Source organism: Squalius cephalus, assembly GCF_949319135.1.
Source record: "Squalius cephalus genome assembly, chromosome: 15".
NCBI classification, from domain to species: Eukaryota; Metazoa; Chordata; class Actinopteri; order Cypriniformes; family Leuciscidae; genus Squalius; species Squalius cephalus.
The window spans coordinates 17338713-17360011 of NC_137136.1; the positions used below are offsets into that span (position 1 = coordinate 17338713).

The 21299-nt window shown below is 40.4% G+C and overlaps 5 protein-coding genes across 5 annotated transcripts; all 5 read right to left on the reverse strand.

Moving 5' to 3' along the window:
• Positions 1 to 198: 198 nt before the first annotated feature.
• Positions 199 to 737, reverse strand: LOC307172683 (uncharacterized protein; the record flags this gene model as incomplete). The annotated part of the gene is made up of 2 exons (XM_079895233.1): positions 690 to 737; positions 199 to 589 (listed from the first exon to the last, which is right to left on the reverse strand). Exons 1-2 carry the CDS (start codon positions 722 to 724, stop codon positions 199 to 201), a joined length of 426 nt encoding a protein of 141 aa, XP_079751359.1. The 5' UTR covers positions 725 to 737.
• Positions 738 to 10667: 9930 nt separating this feature from the next.
• Positions 10668 to 12172, reverse strand: LOC307172844 (uncharacterized protein). The gene is made up of 4 exons (XM_079895518.1): positions 12124 to 12172; positions 11969 to 12024; positions 11711 to 11861; positions 10668 to 11618 (listed from the first exon to the last, which is right to left on the reverse strand). Exons 2-4 carry the CDS (start codon positions 12006 to 12008, stop codon positions 11042 to 11044), a joined length of 768 nt encoding a protein of 255 aa, XP_079751644.1. The 5' UTR covers positions 12009 to 12024; positions 12124 to 12172; the 3' UTR covers positions 10668 to 11041.
• A 1532-nt stretch (positions 12173 to 13704) lies between these two features.
• On the reverse strand, positions 13705 to 15181 carry LOC307172855 (uncharacterized protein). The gene is made up of 4 exons (XM_079895536.1): positions 15112 to 15181; positions 14952 to 15008; positions 14406 to 14556; positions 13705 to 14305 (listed from the first exon to the last, which is right to left on the reverse strand). The coding sequence occupies exons 2-4, from the start codon at positions 14989 to 14991 to the stop codon at positions 13915 to 13917; spliced, it is 582 nt and encodes a 193-aa protein (XP_079751662.1). The 5' UTR covers positions 14992 to 15008; positions 15112 to 15181; the 3' UTR covers positions 13705 to 13914.
• A 615-nt stretch (positions 15182 to 15796) lies between these two features.
• On the reverse strand, positions 15797 to 17317 carry LOC307172932 (uncharacterized protein). Its single transcript, XM_079895693.1, has 4 exons — positions 17269 to 17317; positions 17097 to 17152; positions 16839 to 16989; positions 15797 to 16746 (listed from the first exon to the last, which is right to left on the reverse strand). The coding sequence occupies exons 2-4, from the start codon at positions 17134 to 17136 to the stop codon at positions 16170 to 16172; spliced, it is 768 nt and encodes a 255-aa protein (XP_079751819.1). The 5' UTR covers positions 17137 to 17152; positions 17269 to 17317; the 3' UTR covers positions 15797 to 16169.
• A 2071-nt stretch (positions 17318 to 19388) lies between these two features.
• Positions 19389 to 20667, reverse strand: LOC307172966 (apolipoprotein A-IV-like). The gene is made up of 4 exons (XM_079895743.1): positions 20618 to 20667; positions 20459 to 20514; positions 20201 to 20351; positions 19389 to 20108 (listed from the first exon to the last, which is right to left on the reverse strand). Exons 2-4 carry the CDS (start codon positions 20496 to 20498, stop codon positions 19532 to 19534), a joined length of 768 nt encoding a protein of 255 aa, XP_079751869.1. The 5' UTR covers positions 20499 to 20514; positions 20618 to 20667; the 3' UTR covers positions 19389 to 19531.
• Between the last annotated feature and the right edge of the window lie 632 nt (positions 20668 to 21299).

The window sequence follows — 21299 nt, forward strand, 5'->3', positions numbered from 1 at the left end:
ATGAACTGAACTGGGTGTGTCAGATAAAGGAGAAATATAAAATGTGCAGAGCTGTGGGTCCCCAGGACCAGGATTGGGAACCACTGTTCTACAAATCAGTGACAAATAATAAAATATGGCAGATTTTTTTATTGTTTGCAATAATGAAATATGCAAGAAACAATATATTTCAAAAATATGAATACTCAACTCTGCACATTAAATCTGGGACTGGAGGTCTTCAGTTGATGCAGCAAAAGATTTTTTCATTTCCTGCAGGTTTTGGTCCACATTCTCCTTGAGTTCAGCAGTGTAGGGCTCCAGCTGAGCCTGCAGCTCCTTCACGCTCTGCTCCAGGTTTCCTCTCAGCTCCTCACTCTTCTGGAGCAGAGTGGCCTTCAGGGTCTCAGGATCCAGGGATTCTGCATATGGAGTCATGGCTATCCTGAGCTCCTCCACTCTCTGCTGGATCTGGCTCTTGAGGTTCTCAGCATAGGGCTCCAGTTTGTCTCTCAGGGTGTTCAGGTCCTGGCCCAAACGCTCCCTCAACACTTCAGTCTCTTCTGTGATTTTGGTCATCATATCTTCAGATGGAGGAGTCTGTGTTAGTCTAGAGTGGGGATGTGGAGGGGAAAGGTGTCATTTATGTCTGGTAACAGAAAATATTTCTAATTATACTAAAAATAATATTGCTGGTAAATATGACTTACTTGACTTCCTGTCCCAGCTGGGATGTCCTTATCATCTGTGAAGTTTCATCAGTAGTATGCACCAGAGGTGTGGACTCGAGTCATGTGACTTGGACTCGAGTCAGACTCGAGTCATGAATTTGATGACTTCAGACTCGACTCGACAAAATGTACAAAGACTTGCAACTCGACTTGGACTTTAACATCAATGACTCGTGACTTCACTTGGACTTGCGCCTTTTGACTCGAGAAGACTTGCTACTTCCCATGAAAACTGGGGAAAAAAATGTCCACACGGCCGCGCCGCTCTCAGTTTCTGCATCTGTGAAAAAAATGTGCACCACCGGTATGCATGCAGAGAGCGCGCGCGCTGCCTGCACGACATCCAATCACTGTAGTCCCACGTTGTTTTGATTCGACAGCATCTAACGCCCGTTTCACACATACTCCGTTTGCAGTGCGTATGCGCCAGCGGTGCGTATTTTTTTCCGTACCCATGTTAACAGGTTAGAGCTTTCACACTGCACGCGGTTGAAGTCCGTCGATCCGTTCCAGGTACGGTGCGTATACAGCAGTGCAGAGATCGTTTCCGCACCGAGTCTATTTCTGCTGTGCTGCAAACGCTGAATTAAAGTGACAGCGCATGTTTCGTGGTCAAAATGAACACAGATTGACCTAAAAATGTAGTAATTTCACCATAAATGCGATTAATTAAATAATATGTAGTAATCTCACCATAAATGTATTTAATTAAATACTATTTTCACTTTAAGACCAGGGAAAGCAAGGAAAACTACAATTTACCTCAACAAGGCGACATAATGAACGACACTCTCATTCGTGGAGGTGGAAAAACATGTTCCTTGACATGCGAGATTTATTGTATTAATTTAAATATAAAAGAAAAGGCATGAGAGTCAGCTGTTTTTTATATAAGTAGCCTACATGGTTAAATATTTGACCACTTGCTTTAGGAACTTAATATAAGTAGAAGTAATGCATTGAATAATAGGCCTACGTTGTTTAAATTGTGTTTAAACGTGCATACGTCTATTAAAGAGTGTATATGTGTACAAAGAGAATCGCAATGCTGAGACGTTAAGACCGGGGAAAATCAAGGGAAAATACATATTTCAACAAGGCAACATAATGAACACTCGTCTCATTCGTGGAGGTGGAAAAACAAGTTATTTGTGACATGCGAGATTTATTGTATAAAGATTTAAATTATGCAAAAGAAAGAGTATGAGTCTGCTGTTTTTGTCAATTTTAGGTTTTAATTTAAAATGTAGGCTATGCGATTTTAATATAAGTAGGCTATGGTTAAATATTTTACCACTTGCTTGAGCAACTTAATATATAATTATATAAGAGTAATGCATTAAATAATAAGTTGTTTAAATTGTATTTAAACGTGAATACGTCTATTAAAGAGTGTGTACAAAGAGAATCGCAATGCTGACAAAAAAACTTTTTTTAAATAAAAGTTGCTTAACTTCTGGATTTGAAATACAAATAGTGAGTAGGCTATGTATTTGTGGTACAGCCGCGGATCACGCACTGCAAACGCAGCATATGTGAAAGCACTATTGCGCGTGCTGGTCTTCCACCGCTTACGCACTGCAACACGCACCGCTTACGCACTGCAACACGCACCGCTTACACAAAAGTTATATAAATGAAATTATTAATAAAATAAGCTTCTTGACAAGTATTTTCTCTTAAATGTATTTGAAAACGAAATAAAGCAATGCCAACTTATCCATTATAGAGTAGCCTACTCTGTCTGTACAAAACGTAAGTTATGAATATAACTATGGATCTGTGAGACCGAAGGATGACCGTCACTACGGTCTAATAGGATGATAACCTTCGTTCCGCCTTCTCTCGAGACCTTATGTAAACAAAGTCATGCCCATGACCCGGAAGCGGAACGTCACACGCTATAAAAGGCGAGTTAAACTTCCGACTCGTTCTCTTACCTTGAACGCCCTAGAATTCCGAGCGACAAGAATAGTGATGGTCATCCTTCGGTCTCACAGATCCATAGTTATATTCATAACTTACGATCTGTTTCGACCTCACTCTGACCGTCACTACGGTCTAATAGGATGACTCATGTCAACAGGGTCGCGAGGAACTACAGACTCCGAACTATTCAAACCTCGCTGGGCAACAGACATCAAAACTGCCGTGCTGACAGGCGTTGTGCTAGTTACGTCAACTCTATAAAAATTAGCAAATGTACATGGTGTAGACCATGATGCTGCAGCACAAATCTCCCCCACCGGAACTCCTTTTAGTGCGGCCCATGAAGTAGCTACACCTCTGGTTGAGTGGGCCCGTATTCCCATAGGAACTGGAAACCCTCTTTCTGTATAAGCCTGGGAAATAACCTCAACCAACCAATGTGACAACCGTTGCTTAGAAAGTGGCAACCCTAGTCTGGCCTTTCCATAGCAAACAAAAAGCTGAGAATGAGACTTCCTCAAGGCCTGAGTAAAGTTTACATAGGTACGTAATGCTCTTACTGGACAAAGGGTAAGCAAATTCTGCTGATCTGCCTGTGAAGGGGGTTGAAATTGAATTAACTCCAGAACTTGATTTCTGAACTGAGGATTAATTACTTTAGGTAAAAAGGCAGGGTTGGGCCAGAGTGTCACTCCTGTGCCATCCGGCCTCCAACGTAAACAATCCTCACTGATAGATAGCGCACACAATTCTCCTACCCTTTTAGCAGAGCATATAGCCAAGAGAAAAGCTGTCTTGAGACACAAAGCTTTAAAATCTGCATCTGCCATAGGCTCGTACGGGGGCTTAGTGAGAGAGTCTAGTACTAAAGGCAAATCCCAATTGGGTACCCGCAGAGTGCGATTTGGACATAAGCGACGAGCTCCCTTCAGGAACTGACCTACCAAGGGATGTCGGCCTAATGGCTGGCCATCCACTCCCCTATGAGATGCTGAAATAGATGAAGCATAAACCCTGATTGTGCTGGCTGCTTTGCCCTGATCCAGTTGAGCCTGCAGGAATCTAAGGACAAGTGGCACCGAGCAGGTTATTGGATCAACATTCAAGCCTAAACACCATTCTGAAAAAAATCTCCACTTTATCGAGTAATTAGCCCGAGTAGATGGAGCTCTGGCGTTATTCAGTGTCTCACGTACAGTTTCATCTAGCTGTTGAGGGACGGACTCTGTAGAGGCCATACCCACAATCGCAGTGCCATCGGGTTTGGATGCCAAATCTGCCCGTCTATTTGGGATAGGAGATCCACCCGTGATGGAAGTTGCCACGGAGGACCCTGAATCAGCTGAACTAGGTCCGAGAACCATGGTCTTCCTGGCCAGCGTGGAGCAACTAGTAGAACTGTGCAATGACCCTCTCTGATCCTCTGGAGGACTTGGGAAATCAGAGGAAAGGGGGGAAAAGCATATAATAAGCCTGTCGGCCACTCTTGCGACAGAGCATCCAGGCCTAAACTGCCCTCCTGTACCGTGAGGGAGTACCATCCCAGGCAATGGGTCGTTTCCCTGGAAGCAAAGAGATCTACATGAGCTGTCCCGTATCGGGTCCACATTTGGGCTATTACCTCCGTGTGCAACCGCCATTCCCCTGGGAGAGGCCCTGTTCTGGACAAAATGTCGGCTGCTCTGTTTGTCACACCCGGGATGTGGATTGCTCTCAGTGAGGACAGCCGTGGCCCGGTCCACGTCAGCAGGTTCGTTGCCACCTGGAGACAGCGTAGTGATTTTGTCCCTCCTTGGTGATTTATGTGGTAAACTGCTGAGGTACTGTCCGTTCTCACTAGCACATGCTTGTGGCGAAAAAATGGTAACAGACCCTTGAGAGCAAGATGAACAGCCCTCAGTTCGAGCACATTTATGTGTTCTGATGACCAATGGGGATCCCATTTGCCCCTTACTGACCTGCCCTCCCAAACGGCTCCCCAGCCTGTCAGTGATGCGTCTGTTGTTATCACTGATCTTCTGTGAGGAAGATTGCCCAGTGGGGTTCCCCTGCGGAGAAAGTCCTTGTCCCTCCAATGGAGTAAGGCCCGCATGCAGGCCTTTGTCACCAACAGCTTCGTTCTTCTGTCCTTTTTTGGATGAAGACGAAAAGAATTGAACCATCTCTGTATCGGGCGTGTCCTCAGTAGGCCTAAGGGAATCACTATTGATGCTGCCGCCATCAGTCCTACCAGCTTCTGAACCCTGTGGGCTGTCACCAGCTTTCCCTTCTGGAAGTGACCTAACGCCTTCTCCAGGCTGTCTATTCTCTGTGGAGTGAGACATGCTTCCATTGTTATAGAGTTGAAATATAGCCCCAGGAATTTCACCTGCTGTTGAGGCTGGAGACTGCTCTTCTTCCAGTTCACCATGAACCCCAGGGACTGAATGTGAGCTAGTACCTCCTCTGTGTTCCTGATCACCTGTTCTCGAGAAGGAGCACAAATTAACCAATCGTCCAGGTATGGCAGGATTTTGATACCTCGCAGCTGAAGGGGAGCTAGGGCAGCTGAGATCACCCGAGTAAAAATTCTCGGTGCCAAAGACAGGCCGAACGGTAGAACCTGGAACTGGAAGGCCTGGCCTTGAAATGCAAAGCGGAGAAAAGGCCTGTGCTCTAGACAAATTGGAATGTGGAAATATGCGTCCTTTAAATCCAGGGACGTGAACCATTCTCCTGCATGTATGGACTGCATTACCATCTTTGTATGAATCATCTTGAATGGAAGAATTTTTAAGTACTGGTTGAGGTGCCTGAGATCTAGAATGGGACGATGACCACCATCTTTTTTTGGAATTATGAAATAGGTTGAATAAAACCCAGTCTGCTGTGCGTTGAAGGGCACCTTTGCAGTTGCTCCTTTTCGTAAAAGAGCTTGCACCTCTTCTCTCAATACGGGCTCCAATAGTGGGTCCTTGACCATAGTCATTCTGACCCTTGAAAACGGGGGGGGGGGCGCCGTCGAAACTGTAGCCGATACCCGTGAGTTATTGTAGATAAAACCCACTGGTCTGAGACCACTCTCTCCCAACTGGCCCGTGAAAGTTGGGAGGAACAGTCGACGGTCAGCCCCTGACCCCTATGCAGGGCCACCATCACGTCCTGCACCCCTTCGTGAACCTCTCTGTTGGGTTCCCCCACGGGACTGAAATCTCCTCTGGGGATAAGTGGCAGAATTTTGCCTTTGGCCACGAAAGCTCTGCCCCTGAACACTAACAGGATTGCCACTCATTTGTCTAGACCAAGCAGGTTGCTGTGGTCTTTGTGTCTCTCGAAACCTTGGTCTGAAGACTGGAGCTGGTCTATGACAAGCCCGCTGGACAGCTTCTCTCGTTGTAATGGAGCGCTCAGCCTTATCCAGCACCTCCTGAGAATTTGAATTAAAAACGTGACCGGGAATTACTGGCAAATTCATTAGTTCGCTTCTTATGGTCTCTGGCAAAGAGGTTTGTGCCAGCCATATCTGTCTACGACATAAAACAGCCGAAGACATAGCGTCCCCCACATCACGTGTCAATTGTGAGTGGGCTGCCAGAGCAGAATCAACAAGGTTCCTAGAATCCTGGTCATCCGAACTTACGGTTTTCCGTAAGGCTGCTAAGAGGATAGCCAAAGCATTGCCTGTACGAGCTGCACGTGCAGTGGCATTAAAGGATCGTGAGATCAAACGGTCAGTTTTCGCACACTCCTTCTTGGGACAGCGAGGGTTAGCTGATGCATAGGCTGGTCCCAGAGTTGTCCATGATGCTATTTCTTGTTCTACCGGTGGCATGTCCCCCAGTCCAGTTTCTTTTGGGTAACGGGCATTGGCCAACCGTCTGCAGCCTGCATTGAATTGAGGCTTCTGAGATGGTTTCTTCCATGCTGTCCTCAACATTGAGGTATAATCATCTGCCACTGGAATGCAAGATGGAGAATTAGTCTGAGGTATGCCTTCCCAGACACCCCCAACAGGAGCAGGGTCAGACACAGAAGGCTGCAAACAAAGAATTTTTGCTGCACTAAATACTCTAGCCACCAGAGAATTTGCTGGAAAATCATCCTTCCCAGTTGATTCGCCATCCACTTCAGCAGAATCTGAATGGGGTCCTTCTCCTTGGCTCCCTCCTTCTGCCTGCAGTGCATTATCAACCAACGAGTGGGGAGCAATAAGAGATAATACATCAGCATCTTCTGCGTCAGTGTCAGGATTACCCTGCTGCGCAGGTGGAGGAACACATTCCTGGTAGTGATGGTGAAAATGAGTGGCGAGCTTCAACTCTGTCCATCCTCTGTGCTAAACTCTGAATAGCAGCCAGGATCTGTAGTTGAGTGTCTGTGTTGCCACCCTCCGCTGGTGGAGCAGGAGTTGGGTGTTTAGCCACTTCCACCACTTTCTCATGGCCTGATCTGTGTGATTCATGGCGATCATGTGAGTGCCTGCGAGAACGCTTATGACTATGCCTGTCCGATGAGCGTTCCCTCTTCCTACCACGCTCAGGTACAGAACTGCATACTCTATTAGCGCGGTGAAGTCGTTCCCCTCTGGGCAGGTCACAAGCCGCACTGCAGGGATTATCCACATCCTCTCTTAAATGAGCCATCCCCAGGCATGAAGGGCATTCCCTATGTCCATCACGAGGGTCCATTGCTGTTTGGCAATATCGGCAGCAATGAGATGCCATAATACCCCCACAGCAGGTAAGGCCACACACAATCCCACTGACTGCGCACAGTAGTAAAGGGTATATCAAGCCCACACAAAGCAAAGAAGGCCTGCACTTAGTACGCGAACGTATTTAGCAGGCCTATATCAACCCCCAACAGCTGCGAACAGTGATATAGGGCTCCAAAAGGAGAAAATACTCACCAAAATTTTGTAATGAAGTATATTCACTATGTTACTGATGGATACTCTGAAAGAAAACAGAAATAACCCAAATATTGAATGGCTAGTATTAAAAACTAGCCTCAGAATATCTGAATAATACAATAACTAATCCCAATTCATAAGCACATATAGCATAAATTGAGTGTTTATATTTAAATATTGAATGACTAGTATGAACACTAGCCTCAAATATCAATCAAACTTATCACAATTCAAGCATTTGAATTAAGTGATTGCACAGATAAACAAACATAATACAACAAAATAAAACACCACAATTCACAGGGGCACAAGGCACCTGCACCACTTGGGTGATGAATTGAATGGTAAATAACAATATAATTAGGTTCCTACCTGTACCAGGTCTCTAAGGCGAGAAAGGTAAAGAGAACGAGTCGGAAGTTTAACTCGCCTTTTATATCGTGTGACGTTCCGCTTCCGGGTCATGGGCATGACTTTGTTTACATAAGGTCTCGAGAGAAGGCGGAACGAAGGTTATCATCCTATTAGACCGTAGTGACGGTCAGAGTGAGGTCGAAACAGATCCCGCAGTTCAGGCGCACGTGACAAACGCTGCCAGTGTGAAAGCAAAACGCGCGTGTCCTGCTCCTCCTGCTCACCATATGCACTGCTCCTGCGCTGCTTATGCTCTGCTATCGCGTGCAGTGTGAAACCGGCGTTACGCACTGCAACACGCACCGCTTACGCACTGCAACACGCACCGCATACGCACTGCACACGGAGTATGTGTGAAACGGCGTAAGCAGGCCATTGCAAGACAACCAATGAAGCGCAACAAGCAACAACGCGCCAGTAGGCAAAATGATACCGAAGGTAGTTTCATTTGGCTATAAAAATTACGAGGTAGTCGACAAAAAACGAGTTGCAATTTGAAGTTGCCTGAAGTTGCACAAAGAAAGGTAAGTTTTGAACGAATGCTAAGCACCTTATCGGATGTACCGTAAAACTTCAAATAATAGCCGAGTCCCCAATAGATGCCTGTCTCTTTTAAACTCTCTCTCTCTCTCTCTCTCTCTCTCTCTCTCTCTCTCTCTCTCTCTCTCTCTCTCTCTCTCTCTCTCTCTCATAAACACCAGTCCATGGAGGCATTCCAATTATATTGGTTGGTCCAGTTTTTCAGAAGTGATAATTTTGAGGAGTGAGGATTTTATTGATGACATGTTTAAAAAGGTTTAGGCTAAAACGACCCATGTCTATTTGAAAGTTAAACTGTTTTGCAATATGAGGTCAATACAATACAGGACTGAAGCTGCATGCTGTGCATTGTAGTGCAATATGCTGTTGAAATACAAGCATTTTTTGTGAAAATTAAATTTTCTGTTTTTCTGACATTTAATTAATGTCATTGTATAAAAAGAGGTTTAAATAAATACAAATCTTACAGACATACATGATTTGTATAAATTTTATTTCTGTGGTAGAGGACTTGAAATGACTCGAAACTAAAATGGTAGGACTTTGGACTCGACTTGAGACTTGTTGGCTTTGACTTTTGACTCGACTCGGGACTTGCCTCATCTTTGACTCGACTTGACTCGGGACTCGAGGGCAAAGACTTGAGACTTACTTGTGACTTGCATAACAATGACTTTGTCCCACCTCTGGTATGCACTGCTTGGGCAATATAGCTCCAGAATGAATTTATTAAGTGTTCCAGATGTGGATTTGGCTTCTCTTCATTAGATAAATTGGCTTTGCAACCTGTTGTGGGAATTGAAAATATCAGATGATTCAAAAGTAATTTTGGAGGTAAACAAAAAAGTAAAATTTGTGCACAGAGGAGAGAAAGCCTTACAGGTTTGGAATAGCATATTTTTTTAAACATATTTTCTTATAATTTAGCTTCTTCAAACAGTGTAGAAGTAGGATGTTCCTTCAAAACTATAGTCAAGCTTCTTCTCACAAGCCTATATCAAAAGTGTTTTAAGATCACAAGAAACAAATGTATTATTTATCCAAAATTTTGACGGGTAGAACATGATGTATTATGTTTAATCCACTAGGAACATTAATGTAAGTTAAATGTATTTAACATCCTGTTTGGAACCTTTTTTTCTTCTTCTTTAAGTACTTTATATCAAAGGTTATAACTCTAACCTGTAAAAACAGCCAATGCAAGAATCACAAGAGCCTTCATCGTTTTCAGGGCTTAGTCTGTAAAATAACACATTTTCCATTTAAACAATCTAATATAATGTAGAACATTTTTATATAAAACTAGTTTTAAACTGGTATATAGTTAATGTATCTTCTTACCTTTGTCAGTATGATTTAATTTACACTGTCCAGTGTGAATAGCAAGTGTGGTGATGACTGTTTCATATCTGTATTTAAATAGTATTGGGAATGTATTTTAATCTCCAGTGGATGTTTTGTCTAGATATGTTGTGACCAGTGGCGTAGGTTTGATTTTGAAATTGGTGGGGACGGGGACATCATTATAAATATATTTTAAGTTTTGATCGAAATTATTGCTAAGGATATATCAGTGTCACTGGATATTGGTAGGGACACGTCCCTAGCGTCCCTACTAAATTCTACGCCCCTGGTTGTGACTACACACTTTGTGTGACAACATGTGCAGATCTGGATGTCCTTTGAAAGGACCAGGTCCAAGAGTTACTGCGTACACCTGCGTCAGCACTGATAATGGAGTAAATACATTAACATAATATATGATCTATCATTATTACAGCTAGAAGTGACTGGAAAAGGTCCATTTTTGGAAAGTTCTCAACCTTATCTAATCTTTATTATGTGTTACAAGAAATCAGTTGAGATGACCTTTATCTTCTCTGCATGTCCATATATATTATAGAGTTGCTTTATTTAAATAATCTTTTGTCACTTGTACAGACTTTTAGAATTTTTGTATTAATCTGTCTGAGTATTATATATAGTGCCAAATGCCACACTTCTCATGGTTAGATAACAAGGCCATTGATAACTCCTGTTTTTTCTGGTGATTTTATTAAAAAGTATGTCATATTAGCCTTGTGCATTTTCTGAGGGCTACTTAAGTAGATGAAATATTTTTATATTTTGAATGATAATTCAGCTATGCATATCTACATTACATAATATTTAGAAACATTGTTAATAAATGGCTGGTGTTTTATTGTTGATAAATAAGACAAATGATACACTTAGCATTTATAAATTTGCCAGAAGCAACACATTTTCTGAGGTAACAAAGAGTTGCTAAACTGAAATAAATACACAATAGTTTTTACAGAAAGAGAGAAACATTTCTGCATCTATAGATGAATGGTTAAGATGTAAACAACAGGATTTTAGCAAAAAATCACGTAGCCCATATATTAGTGTTTGGCCTATCAACTGTAAGACATTTTGTTGATGCCTAATAGTATGATTTAGGTCATGGTTATGGGAGATATGTGGGGTTTTGGAGTCACAAAGTCACAAGGAAAAACAGTTCTGTTAGTGACAAAGTAAGAAGTCTTTGAAGCATCTAATTTCTCTTGATGAAGGACTCATACAGGGAGGTGAGCTGGTCCTTCAGGTCCTGTGCGTAGGGGTCCAGCTTTTCCTTCAGGTCTTCAGAATAGGGTGTGAGACTCTGCTGGACCATCTGGGCTCTCTCTCTAATCTGGGCCTGAAGATCCTCAGCCAGAGGGGTCACGGTCTTCTGGAACTCCTGCAGACGCTGGTCAACCTTCTCCTTGAGTTCAGCAGTGTAGGGCTCCAGCTGAGCCTGCAGATCCTTCACGCTCTGCTCCAGGTTTCCTCTCAGCTCCTCACTCTTCTGGAGCAGAGTGGCCTTCAGGGTCTCAGAATCCAGGGATTCTGCATATGGAGTCATGGCTGTCCTGAGCTCCTCCACTCTCTGCTGGATCTGGCTCTTGAGGTTGTCAGCATAGGGCTCCAGCTGGTCTCTCACAGTGATCAGGTCCTGGCCCAAACGCTCCCTCAAGACTTCAGTCTCTTTGGTGATTCTGGTCATCAGTTCTTCAGCCAGAGGATCCATCTGTTTCTTGAGGGTGACGGCATATTCACTGGCCATATCGGCACTCTGGGTCAGTCTAGCACTGTTAAATGGAGAAGGACATTTGAGTTTCATATCAGGGCATAAGAAATAGTCTAAATAACAGTGTCCTGCAGGTAAATATTCTTGACTTACTTGACGTCCTGTCCCAGTTGGGAAGACCTGATCATCTTGACGGTTTCCTCTGCAGTTTGTGTTGCCTTTGAAACATAGCTCCAGAATGCATCGGTCAGCTGCTCCAGCTGTGGCTTGGGCTCATCAGCAGAGAATAGGTTGGCCTGGCAACCTGTTGATGGAGCATTTCAGTTTGATCACATGGTATTGTTAATAGATTCTGTAAATTTATCAAGCCTTAAAACATTTTCATATAGTAATTTTCTCCGAATTTCTCACCTGTAAATACAGCAAGTGCAAGAACCACAAGAACCTTCATGATGTTCAGTTTTAGTCTATAAGTAAAAAAACACACACTTTTAATGAATGTCTCTGTCTTTTGCATGTAAATAGTGCTCTATTTTGAATTTACAAAAAAGTGTGAAAGTTCTTACCTGTGTCAGTGTGTTTTAATTGATGCTGTCCTGTCTGAAGAACAAGTGTGAAGGTTGCTGTTTCACATCTGTATTTATATAGCATAGGGAGGTGATTGTCATAGTGGAAACCCAAAGTCCAGTGGGTAGTGCCTTGCTGTCATTACTCCACATCATAATGCCCTGACTGTACCTTCAACCACACAGACTTTCAGATTCAGCACAGATAATGTTAACAGTGGAACTTTGTCTTTAAAAGAAGTAATACATTTTTTGATGAAGTTTTAAATGAGCCAAAATGAAAATACATAAAATGTTTCTATGGCTTAGCACTTAACATCACACAGATGTCATTAAAGGGAAGTTTAACTATAATTCCCCTACTACCTAAAACAAACAAGAAAAGTGTACATAATGGAAACATGAATTTAATTAAAATCTTAAAGCCTAAACTGAGTTATCCAGAAAAATCCAATTATTTAAGGTCCATATTAGATACTAAAGCCAGACAGAGCCCCACATTTGAACATTTGACCTAATAAAACAAATGATAAAGACGTTCTGCACACCCTGATAAGATCTGACACATCACCCAAAGCCTCTTTATTCTGTGTCTGCTGGTATTAAGTATTTTTACTCTTCTCATTTAGTTTTAAATTCTAGGAGTTAACTTTATTAAGATTTGCCATTTATAAAGTAATACATAGAGTGTTTCAAAGGAAATAGACTCCACATAAACTAATTCTGTATCCCATGGAATGTCATGATCCCAACTCCAGGGATAAAGTAACATAAAGCTGTATAATTATTCAATAACAATATTTGACTGGTTAAACTACAGGAAAATAATTTGTCACTTTATCATATAATTCATTTTCACCAAAGTTGATGAGAAGTAGGCCCACCTATAATCTAATTTGAATGAGAGATGAGTGGAATAATGCATTTCTCACCACTAGATAGCACTGCCACTACAGTGAAGGTATATGGGTTGGTTAACCCTTTATGAAGATTTTTATTTATTTATAATTGTTTACATTAATAACGATCTCATCACTTCCTGCAAGGAGCAAAACATTTATCGTGTGCTAAGAGTACATCAGCATTTATTAAAAATCAAGCCTGAAGTGAAAAGTCAACCTCAAATGAAACAGTTGTAGAAGTTTTTTCACATTTATTTAAAATATTATATCATATTTAAAATATTGAATTTTGAATAGTCAAAATGATTGAAGGATCACAAGAAATCCCAATCATAAAATTCCACTGGTCTAAGGAGGCAAGGGAGGCTGAGCCTCTTCAATATGTGATGTGATCAAATTAACTGTTGTTTTTAACCAGTCACTTATTATACATATTGTATTATAATACATAATGGTCTGGTTTCACAGACAGGGTTTAGACTAAGCCAGGATTAGGCCTCAGTTCATTTGAAGCATTTAAGTAGCTTTTATAAACGTGCCTTATAAAAAACATAACTGATGTGCATCTTGAGACAAAACTATGGCACAGACATATTTTCAGATATGTCAGTGCAAGTTGCTTTTAGTTAAAACAGCTCAAACATGCATTTTAGTCTGGGACTAGACTCAAGCCATGTCTGTGAAACTGGGAAAATGTATTTTATTAGAATAATTTTGCACAATAATTTTTTTTTTTTTAATTGGACATGGCAATCTTCTACAAATCAGTGACAAATAATAAAATATGGCAGATGTTTTATTGTTTGCAATAATAATGAAATATGCTAGAAACAATATAATAAATGAAATATATTTCAAAAATATGAAAACTCAAAAATAACTCTGCACATTAAATCTGGGACTGGAGGTCTTCAGTTGATGCAGCAAAAGATTTTTTCATTTCCTGCAGGTTTTGGTCCACATTCTCCTTGAGTTCAGCAGTGTAGGGCTCCAGCTGAGCCTGCAGCTCCTTCACGCTCTGCTCCAGGTTTCCTCTCAGCTCCTCACTCTTCTGGAGCAGAGTGGCCTTCAGGGTCTCAGGATCCAGGGATTCTGCATATGGAGTCATGGCTATCCTGAGCTCCTCCACTCTCTGCTGGATCTGGCTCTTGAGGTTCTCAGCATAGGGCTCCAGTTTGTCTCTCAGGGTGTTCAGGTCCTGGCCCAAACGCTCCCTCAACACTTCAGTCTCCTCTGTGATTTTGGTCATCATATCTTCAGATGGAGGAGTCTGTGTTAGTCTAGAGTGGGGATGTGGAGGGGAAAGGTGTCATTTATGTCTGGTAACAGAAAATATTTCTAATTATACTAAAAATAATATTGCTGGTAAATATGACTTACTTGACTTCCTGTCCCAGCTGGGATGTCCTTATCATCTGTGAAGTTTCATCAGTAGTATGCACTGCTTGGGCAATATAGCTCCAGAATGAATTTATTAAGTGTTCCAGATGTGGATTTGGCTTCTCTTCATTAGATAAATTGGCTTTGCAACCTGTTGTGGGAATTGAAAATATCAGATGATTCAAAAGTAATTTTGGAGGTAAACAAAAAAATAAAATTTGTGCACAGAGGAGAGAAAGCCTTACAGGTTTGGAATAGCATATTTTTAAAACATATTTTCTTATAATTTAGCTTCTTCAAACAGTGTAGAAGTAGGATGTTCCTTCAAAACTAGAGTCAAGCTTCTTCTCACAAGCCTAGATCAAAAGTGTTTTAAGATCACAAGAAACAAATGTATTATTTATCCAAAATTTTGACGAGTAGAACATGATGTATTATGTTTAATCCACTAGGAACATTAATGTAAGTTAAATGTATTTAAAATCCTGTTTGGAACCTTTTTTTCTTCTTCTTTAAGTACTTTATATCAAAGGTTATAACTCTAACCTGTAAAAACAGCCAATGCAAGAATCACAAGAGCCTTCATCGTTTTCAGGGCTTAGTCTGTAAAATAACACATTTTCCATTTAAACAATCTAATATAATGTAGAACATTTTTGATATAAAACTAGTTTTAAACTGGTATATAGTTAATGTATCTTCTTACCTTTGTCAGTATGATTTAATTTACACTGTCCAGTGTGAATAGCAAGTGTGGTGATGGCTGTTTAATATCTGTATTTAAATAGTATTGGGAATGTATTTTAATCTCCAGTGGATGTTTTGTCTAGATATGTTGTGACTACACACTTTGTGTGACAACATGTGCAGATCTGGATGTCCTTTGAAAGGACCAGGTCCAAGAGTTACTGCGTACACCTGCGTCAGCACTGATAATGGAGTAAATACATTAACATAATATATGATCTATCATTATTACAGCTAGAAGTGACTGGAAAAGGTCCATTTTTTTGGAAAGTTCTCAACCTTATCTAATCTTTATTATGTGTTTCAAGAATTCAGTTGAGATAACCATTGTCTTTTCTGCATGTCCATATATGTTATAGAGTTACTGTATTTAAATAATCTTTTGTCACTTGTACAGACTTTTAGAAATTTTGTATTAATCTGTCTGAGTATTATATATAGTGTCAAATGCCACACTTCTCATGGGTAGATAACACGGCCATTGATAACTCCTGTTTTTTCTGGTAATTTTATTAAAAAGTATGTCATATTAACCTTGTGCATTTTCTGAGTGCTACTTAAGTAAATGAAAAAAAATAATATTTTGAATGATAATTCAGCTATGCGTATCTACATTACTGGACATAATATTTAGAAACATTGTTAATAAATGGCAGATGTTTTATTGTTGATAAATAAGACAAATGATACACTTAGCATTTATAAATTTGCCAGAAGCAACACATTTTCTGTCAGAGGTAACAAAGAGTTGCTAAACTGAAATAAATACACAATAGTTTTTACAGAAAGAGAGAAACATTTCTGCATCTATAGATGAATGGTTAAATGTAAACAACAGGATTTTAGCAAAAAATCACTTATCCTATATTAGTGTTTGGCCTATCAACTGTAAGACATCTTGTTGATGCCTAATGATTTAGGTCATGGTTATGGGAGATATGTGGGATTTTGGAGTCACAATTCTCATGGAAGGAAAAACAGTTCTGTTAGTGACAAAGGAAGAAGTCTTTGAAGCATCTAATTTCTCTTGATGAAGGACTCATAGAGGGAGGTGAGCTGGTCCTTCAGGTCCTGTGCGTAGGGGTCCAGCTTTTCCTTCAGGTCTTCAGCGTAGGGTGTGAGACTCTGCTGGACCATCTGGGCTCTCTCTCTAATCTGGGCCTGAAGATCCTCAGCCAGAGGGGTCACGGTCTTCTGGAACTCCTGCAGACGCTGGTCAACCTTCTCCTTGAGTTCAGCAGTGTAGGGCTCCAGCTGAGCCTGCAGATCCTTCACGCTCTGCTCCAGGTTTCCTCTCAGCTCCTCACTCTTCTGGAGCAGAGTGGCCTTCAGGGTCTCAGAATCCAGGGATTCTGCATATGGAGTCATGGCTGTCCTGAGCTCCTCCACTCTCTGCTGGATCTGGCTCTTGAGGTTGTCAGCATAGGGCTCCAGCTGGTCTCTCACAGTGATCAGGTCCTGGCCCAAACGCTCCCTCAAGACTTCAGTCTCTTTGGTGATTCTGGTCATCAGCTCTTCAGCCAGAGGATCCATCTGTTTCTTAAGGGTGACGGCATATTCACTGGCCATATCGGCACTCTGGGTCAGTCTAGCACTGTTAAATGGAGAAGGACATTTGAGTTTCATATCAGGGCATAAGAAATAGTCTAAATAACAGTGTCCTGCAGGTAAATATTCTTGACTTACTTGACGTCCTGTCCCAGTTGGGAAGACCTGATCATCTTGACGGTTTCCTCTGCAGTTTGTGTTGCCTTTGAAACATAGCTCCAGAATGCATCGGTCAGCTGCTCCAGCTGTGGCTTGGGCTCATCAGCAGAGAATAGGTTGGCCTGGCAACCTGTTGATGGAGCATTTCAGTTTGATCACATGGTATTGTTAATAGATTCTGTAAATTTATCAAGCCTTAAAACATTTTCATATAGTAATTTTCTCCGAATTTCTCACCTGTAAATACAGCAAGTGCAAGAACCACAAGAACCTTCATGATGTTCAGTTTTAGTCTATAAGTTAAAAAAACAACAACAACAAAAAACACTTTTAATGAATGTCTCTGTCTTTTGCATACATGTAAATAGTGCTCTATTTTGAATTTACAAAAAAGTGTGAAAGTTCTTACCTGTGTCAGTGTGTTTTAATTGATGCTGTCCTGTCTGAAGAACAAGTGTGAAGGTTGCTGTTTCACATCTGTATTTATATAGCATAGGGAGGTGATTGTCATAGTGGAAACCCAAAGTCCAGTGGGTAGTGCCTTGCTGTCATTACTCCACATCATAATGCCCTGACTGTACCTTCAACCATCGCAGACTTTCAGATATTCAGAACAGATAATGTTAACAGTGGAACTTTGTCTTTAAAAGAAGTAATACATTTTTTGATTAAGATTTAAATGGGCCAAAATGAAAATACATAAAATGTTTATGTGGCTTGGCACATAACATTACACAGAAGTCATTAAAGGGAAGTTTAACTAGAATTCCCGTACTTCCTAAAACAAAAAAGAAAAGTGTATATAATGGAAACATGAATTTAATTAAAATCTTATAGCCTAAACTGAGTTATCCAGAAAATCCAATTACTTAAGGTCCATATTAGAAATTAAAACCAGACAGAGCCCCACATTTGAACATTTGACCTAATAAAACAAGAAATAATAAAGACGTTCTGCACACCCTGATAAGATCTGACACATCACCCAAAGCCTCTTGATTCTGTGTCTGCTGGTATTAAGTATTTTTACTCTTCTCATTTAGCTTTAAATTCTTGGAGTTAACTTTATTAACAATGATAATAATTTTCTATTTATTAAGTAATACATAGAGTGTTTCAAAGGAAATAGTCTCCACATAAACTAATTCTGTATCCCATGGAACTGTCATGATCCCAACTCCAGGGATAAAATAACAGAAAGCTGTATAATTATTCAATAACAATATTTGGCTGGTTAAACTACAGGAAAATAATTTGTCACTATCATAATTCATTTTCACCAAAGTTGATGAGAAGTAGGCCTACCTATAATCTAATTTGAATGAGAGATGAGTGGAATAATGCATTTCTCACCACTAGATAGCACTGCCACTACAGTGAAGGTATATGGGTTGGTTAACCCTTTATGAAGATTTTTATTTATTTATAATTGTTTACATTAATAACGATCTCATCACTTCCTGCAAGGAGCAAATCATTTATCATCTGCAAAGAGTACATCAGCATTTATTAAAAATCAAGCCTGAAGTGAAAAGTCAACCTCAAATGAAACAGTTGTAGAAGTTTTTTCACATTTATTTAAAATATTATATCATATTAAAAATATTTCATTTTGAATAGTCAAAATGATTGAAGGATCACAAGAAATCCCAATCATAAAATGCCACTGGTCCAAGGAGGCAAGGGAGGCTGAGCCTCTTCAAATATGTGATATGATAAAATTAACTGTTGTTTTTAACCAGTCACTTATTATACATATTGTATTATAATACATAATGGTCTGATTTCACAGACAGGGTTTAGACTAAGCCAGGATTAGGCCTCAGTTCATTTGAAGCATTTAAGTAGCTTTTATAAACGTGCCTTATAAACAACATAACTGATGTGCATCTTGAGACAAAACTATGGCACAGACATATTTTCAGATATGTCAGTGCAAGTTGCTTTTAGTTAAAACAGCTCAAACATGCATTTTAGTCTGGGACTAGACTCAAGCCATGTCTGTGAAACCAGGGGAATGTATTTTATTAGAATAATTTTGCACGCTCATTCAGTGCAAGTTGACCACTAAGGTCCACAACACAGTCTAGCATAATCAACAGTGTAAGCAGTGAATTATTAAACTCATGTGTTTTTTTTTTGTTTTGTTTGTTTGTTTGTTTGTTTTGAATTGGACATGTTAGCCTTGTGCATTTTCTAAGTGCTACTTAATTAGACGAAAAAATAATAATATTTTGAATGATAATTCAGCTATTCTGATCTACGTTACTGGACATAATATTCTGAAACATTGTTAATAAATGGCAGGTGTTTTATTGTTGATAAATAAGATAAATGATACACTTGGCATTTATAAATTTGCAAGAAGCAACACATTTTCTGTCAGAGGTATTAAAGAGTTGCTAAACTGAAATAAATACACAATAGTTTTTACAGAAAGAGAGCAAAATTTCTGCATCTATAGATGAATGGTTAAGATGTAAACAACAGGATTTCAGAAAAAAAATCACTTATCCTATATATTAGTGGTTGGCCCATCAACTGTAAGACATCTTGTTGATGCCTAATGATTTAGGTCATGGTTATGGGAGATATGTGGGATTTTGGAGTCACAATTCTCATGGCAGGAAAAACAGTTATTTTGGTGACAAAGGAAGAAGTCTTTGAAGCATCTAATTTCTCTTGATGAAGGACTCATACAGGGAGGTGAGCTGGTCCTTCAGGTCCTGTGCGTAGGGGTCCAGCTTTTCCTTCAGGTCTTCAGAGTAGGGTGTGAGACTCTGCTGGACCATCTGGGCTCTCTCTCTAATCTGGGCCTGAAGATCCTCAGCCAGAGGGGTCACGGTCTTCTGGAACTCCTGCAGACGCTGGTCAACCTTCTCCTTGAGTTCAGCAGTGTAGGGCTCCAGCTGAGCCTGCAGATCCTTCACGCTCTGCTCCAGGTTTCCTCTCAGCTCCTCACTCTTCTGGAGCAGAGTGGCCTTCAGGGTCTCAGAATCCAGGGATTCTGCATATGGAGTCATGGCTGTCCTGAGCTCCTCCACTCTCTGCTGGATCTGGCTCTTGAGGTTGTCAGCATAGGGCTCCAGCTGGTCTCTCACAGTGATCAGGTCCTGGCCCAAACGCTCCCTCAAGACTTCAGTCTCTATGGTGATTCTGGTCATCAGCTCTTCAGCCAGAGGATCCATCTGTTTCTTAAGGGTGACGGCATATTCACTGGCCATATCGGCACTCTGGGTCAGTCTAGCACTGTTAAATGGAGAAGGACATTTGAGTTTCATATCAGGGCATAAGAAATAGTCTAAATAACAGTGTCCTGCAGGTAAATATTCTTGACTTACTTGACGTCCTGTCCCAGTTGGGAAGACCTGATCATCTTGACGGTTTCCTCTGCAGTTTGTGTTGCCTTTGAAACATAGCTCCAGAATGCATCGGTCAGCTGCTCCAGCTGTGGCTTGGGCTCATCAGCAGAGAATAGGTTGGCCTGGCAACCTGTTGATGGAGCATTTCAGTTTGATCACATGATATTGTTAATAGATTCTGTAAATTTATCAAGCCTTAAAACATTTTCATATAGTAATTTTCTCCGAATTTCTCACCTGTAAATACAGCAAGTGCAAGAACCACAAGAACCTTCATGATGTTCAGTTTTAGTCTATAAGTAAAAAAACACACACTTTTAATGAATGTATCTGTCTTTTGCATACATGTAAATAGTGCTCTATTTTGAATTTACAAAAAAGTGTGAAAGTTCTTACCTGTGTCAGTGTGTTTTAATTGATGCTGTCCTGTCTGAAGAACAAGTGTGAAGGTTGCTGTTTCACATCTGTATTTATATAGCATAGGGAGGTGATTGTCATAGTGGAAACCCAAAGTCCAGTGGGTAGTGCCTTGCTGTCATTACTCCACATCATAATGCCCTGACTGTACCTTCAACCACACATACTTTCAGATTCAGCACAGATAATGTTAACAGTGGAACTTTGTCTTTAAAAGAAGTAATACATTTTTTGATGAAGTTTTAAATGGGCCAAAATGAAAATACATAAAATGTTTCTATGGCTTAGCACTTAACATTACACAGATGTCATTAAAGGGAAGTTTAACTAGAATTCCCCTACTCCCTAAAACAAACAAGAAAAGTGTACATAATGGAAACATTAATTTAATTAAAATCTTATAGCCTAAACTGAGTTATCCAGAAAAATCCAATTATTTAAGGTCCATATTAGATACTAAAGCCAGACAGAGCCCCACATTTGAACATTTGACCTAATAAAACAAATAATAAAGACGTTCTGCACACCCTGATAAGATCTGACACATCACCCAAAGCCTCTTTATTCTGTGTCTGCTGGTATTAAGTATTTTTACTCTTCTCATTTAGCTTTAAATTCTAGGAGTTAACTTTATTAAGATTTGCCATTTATAAAGTAATAC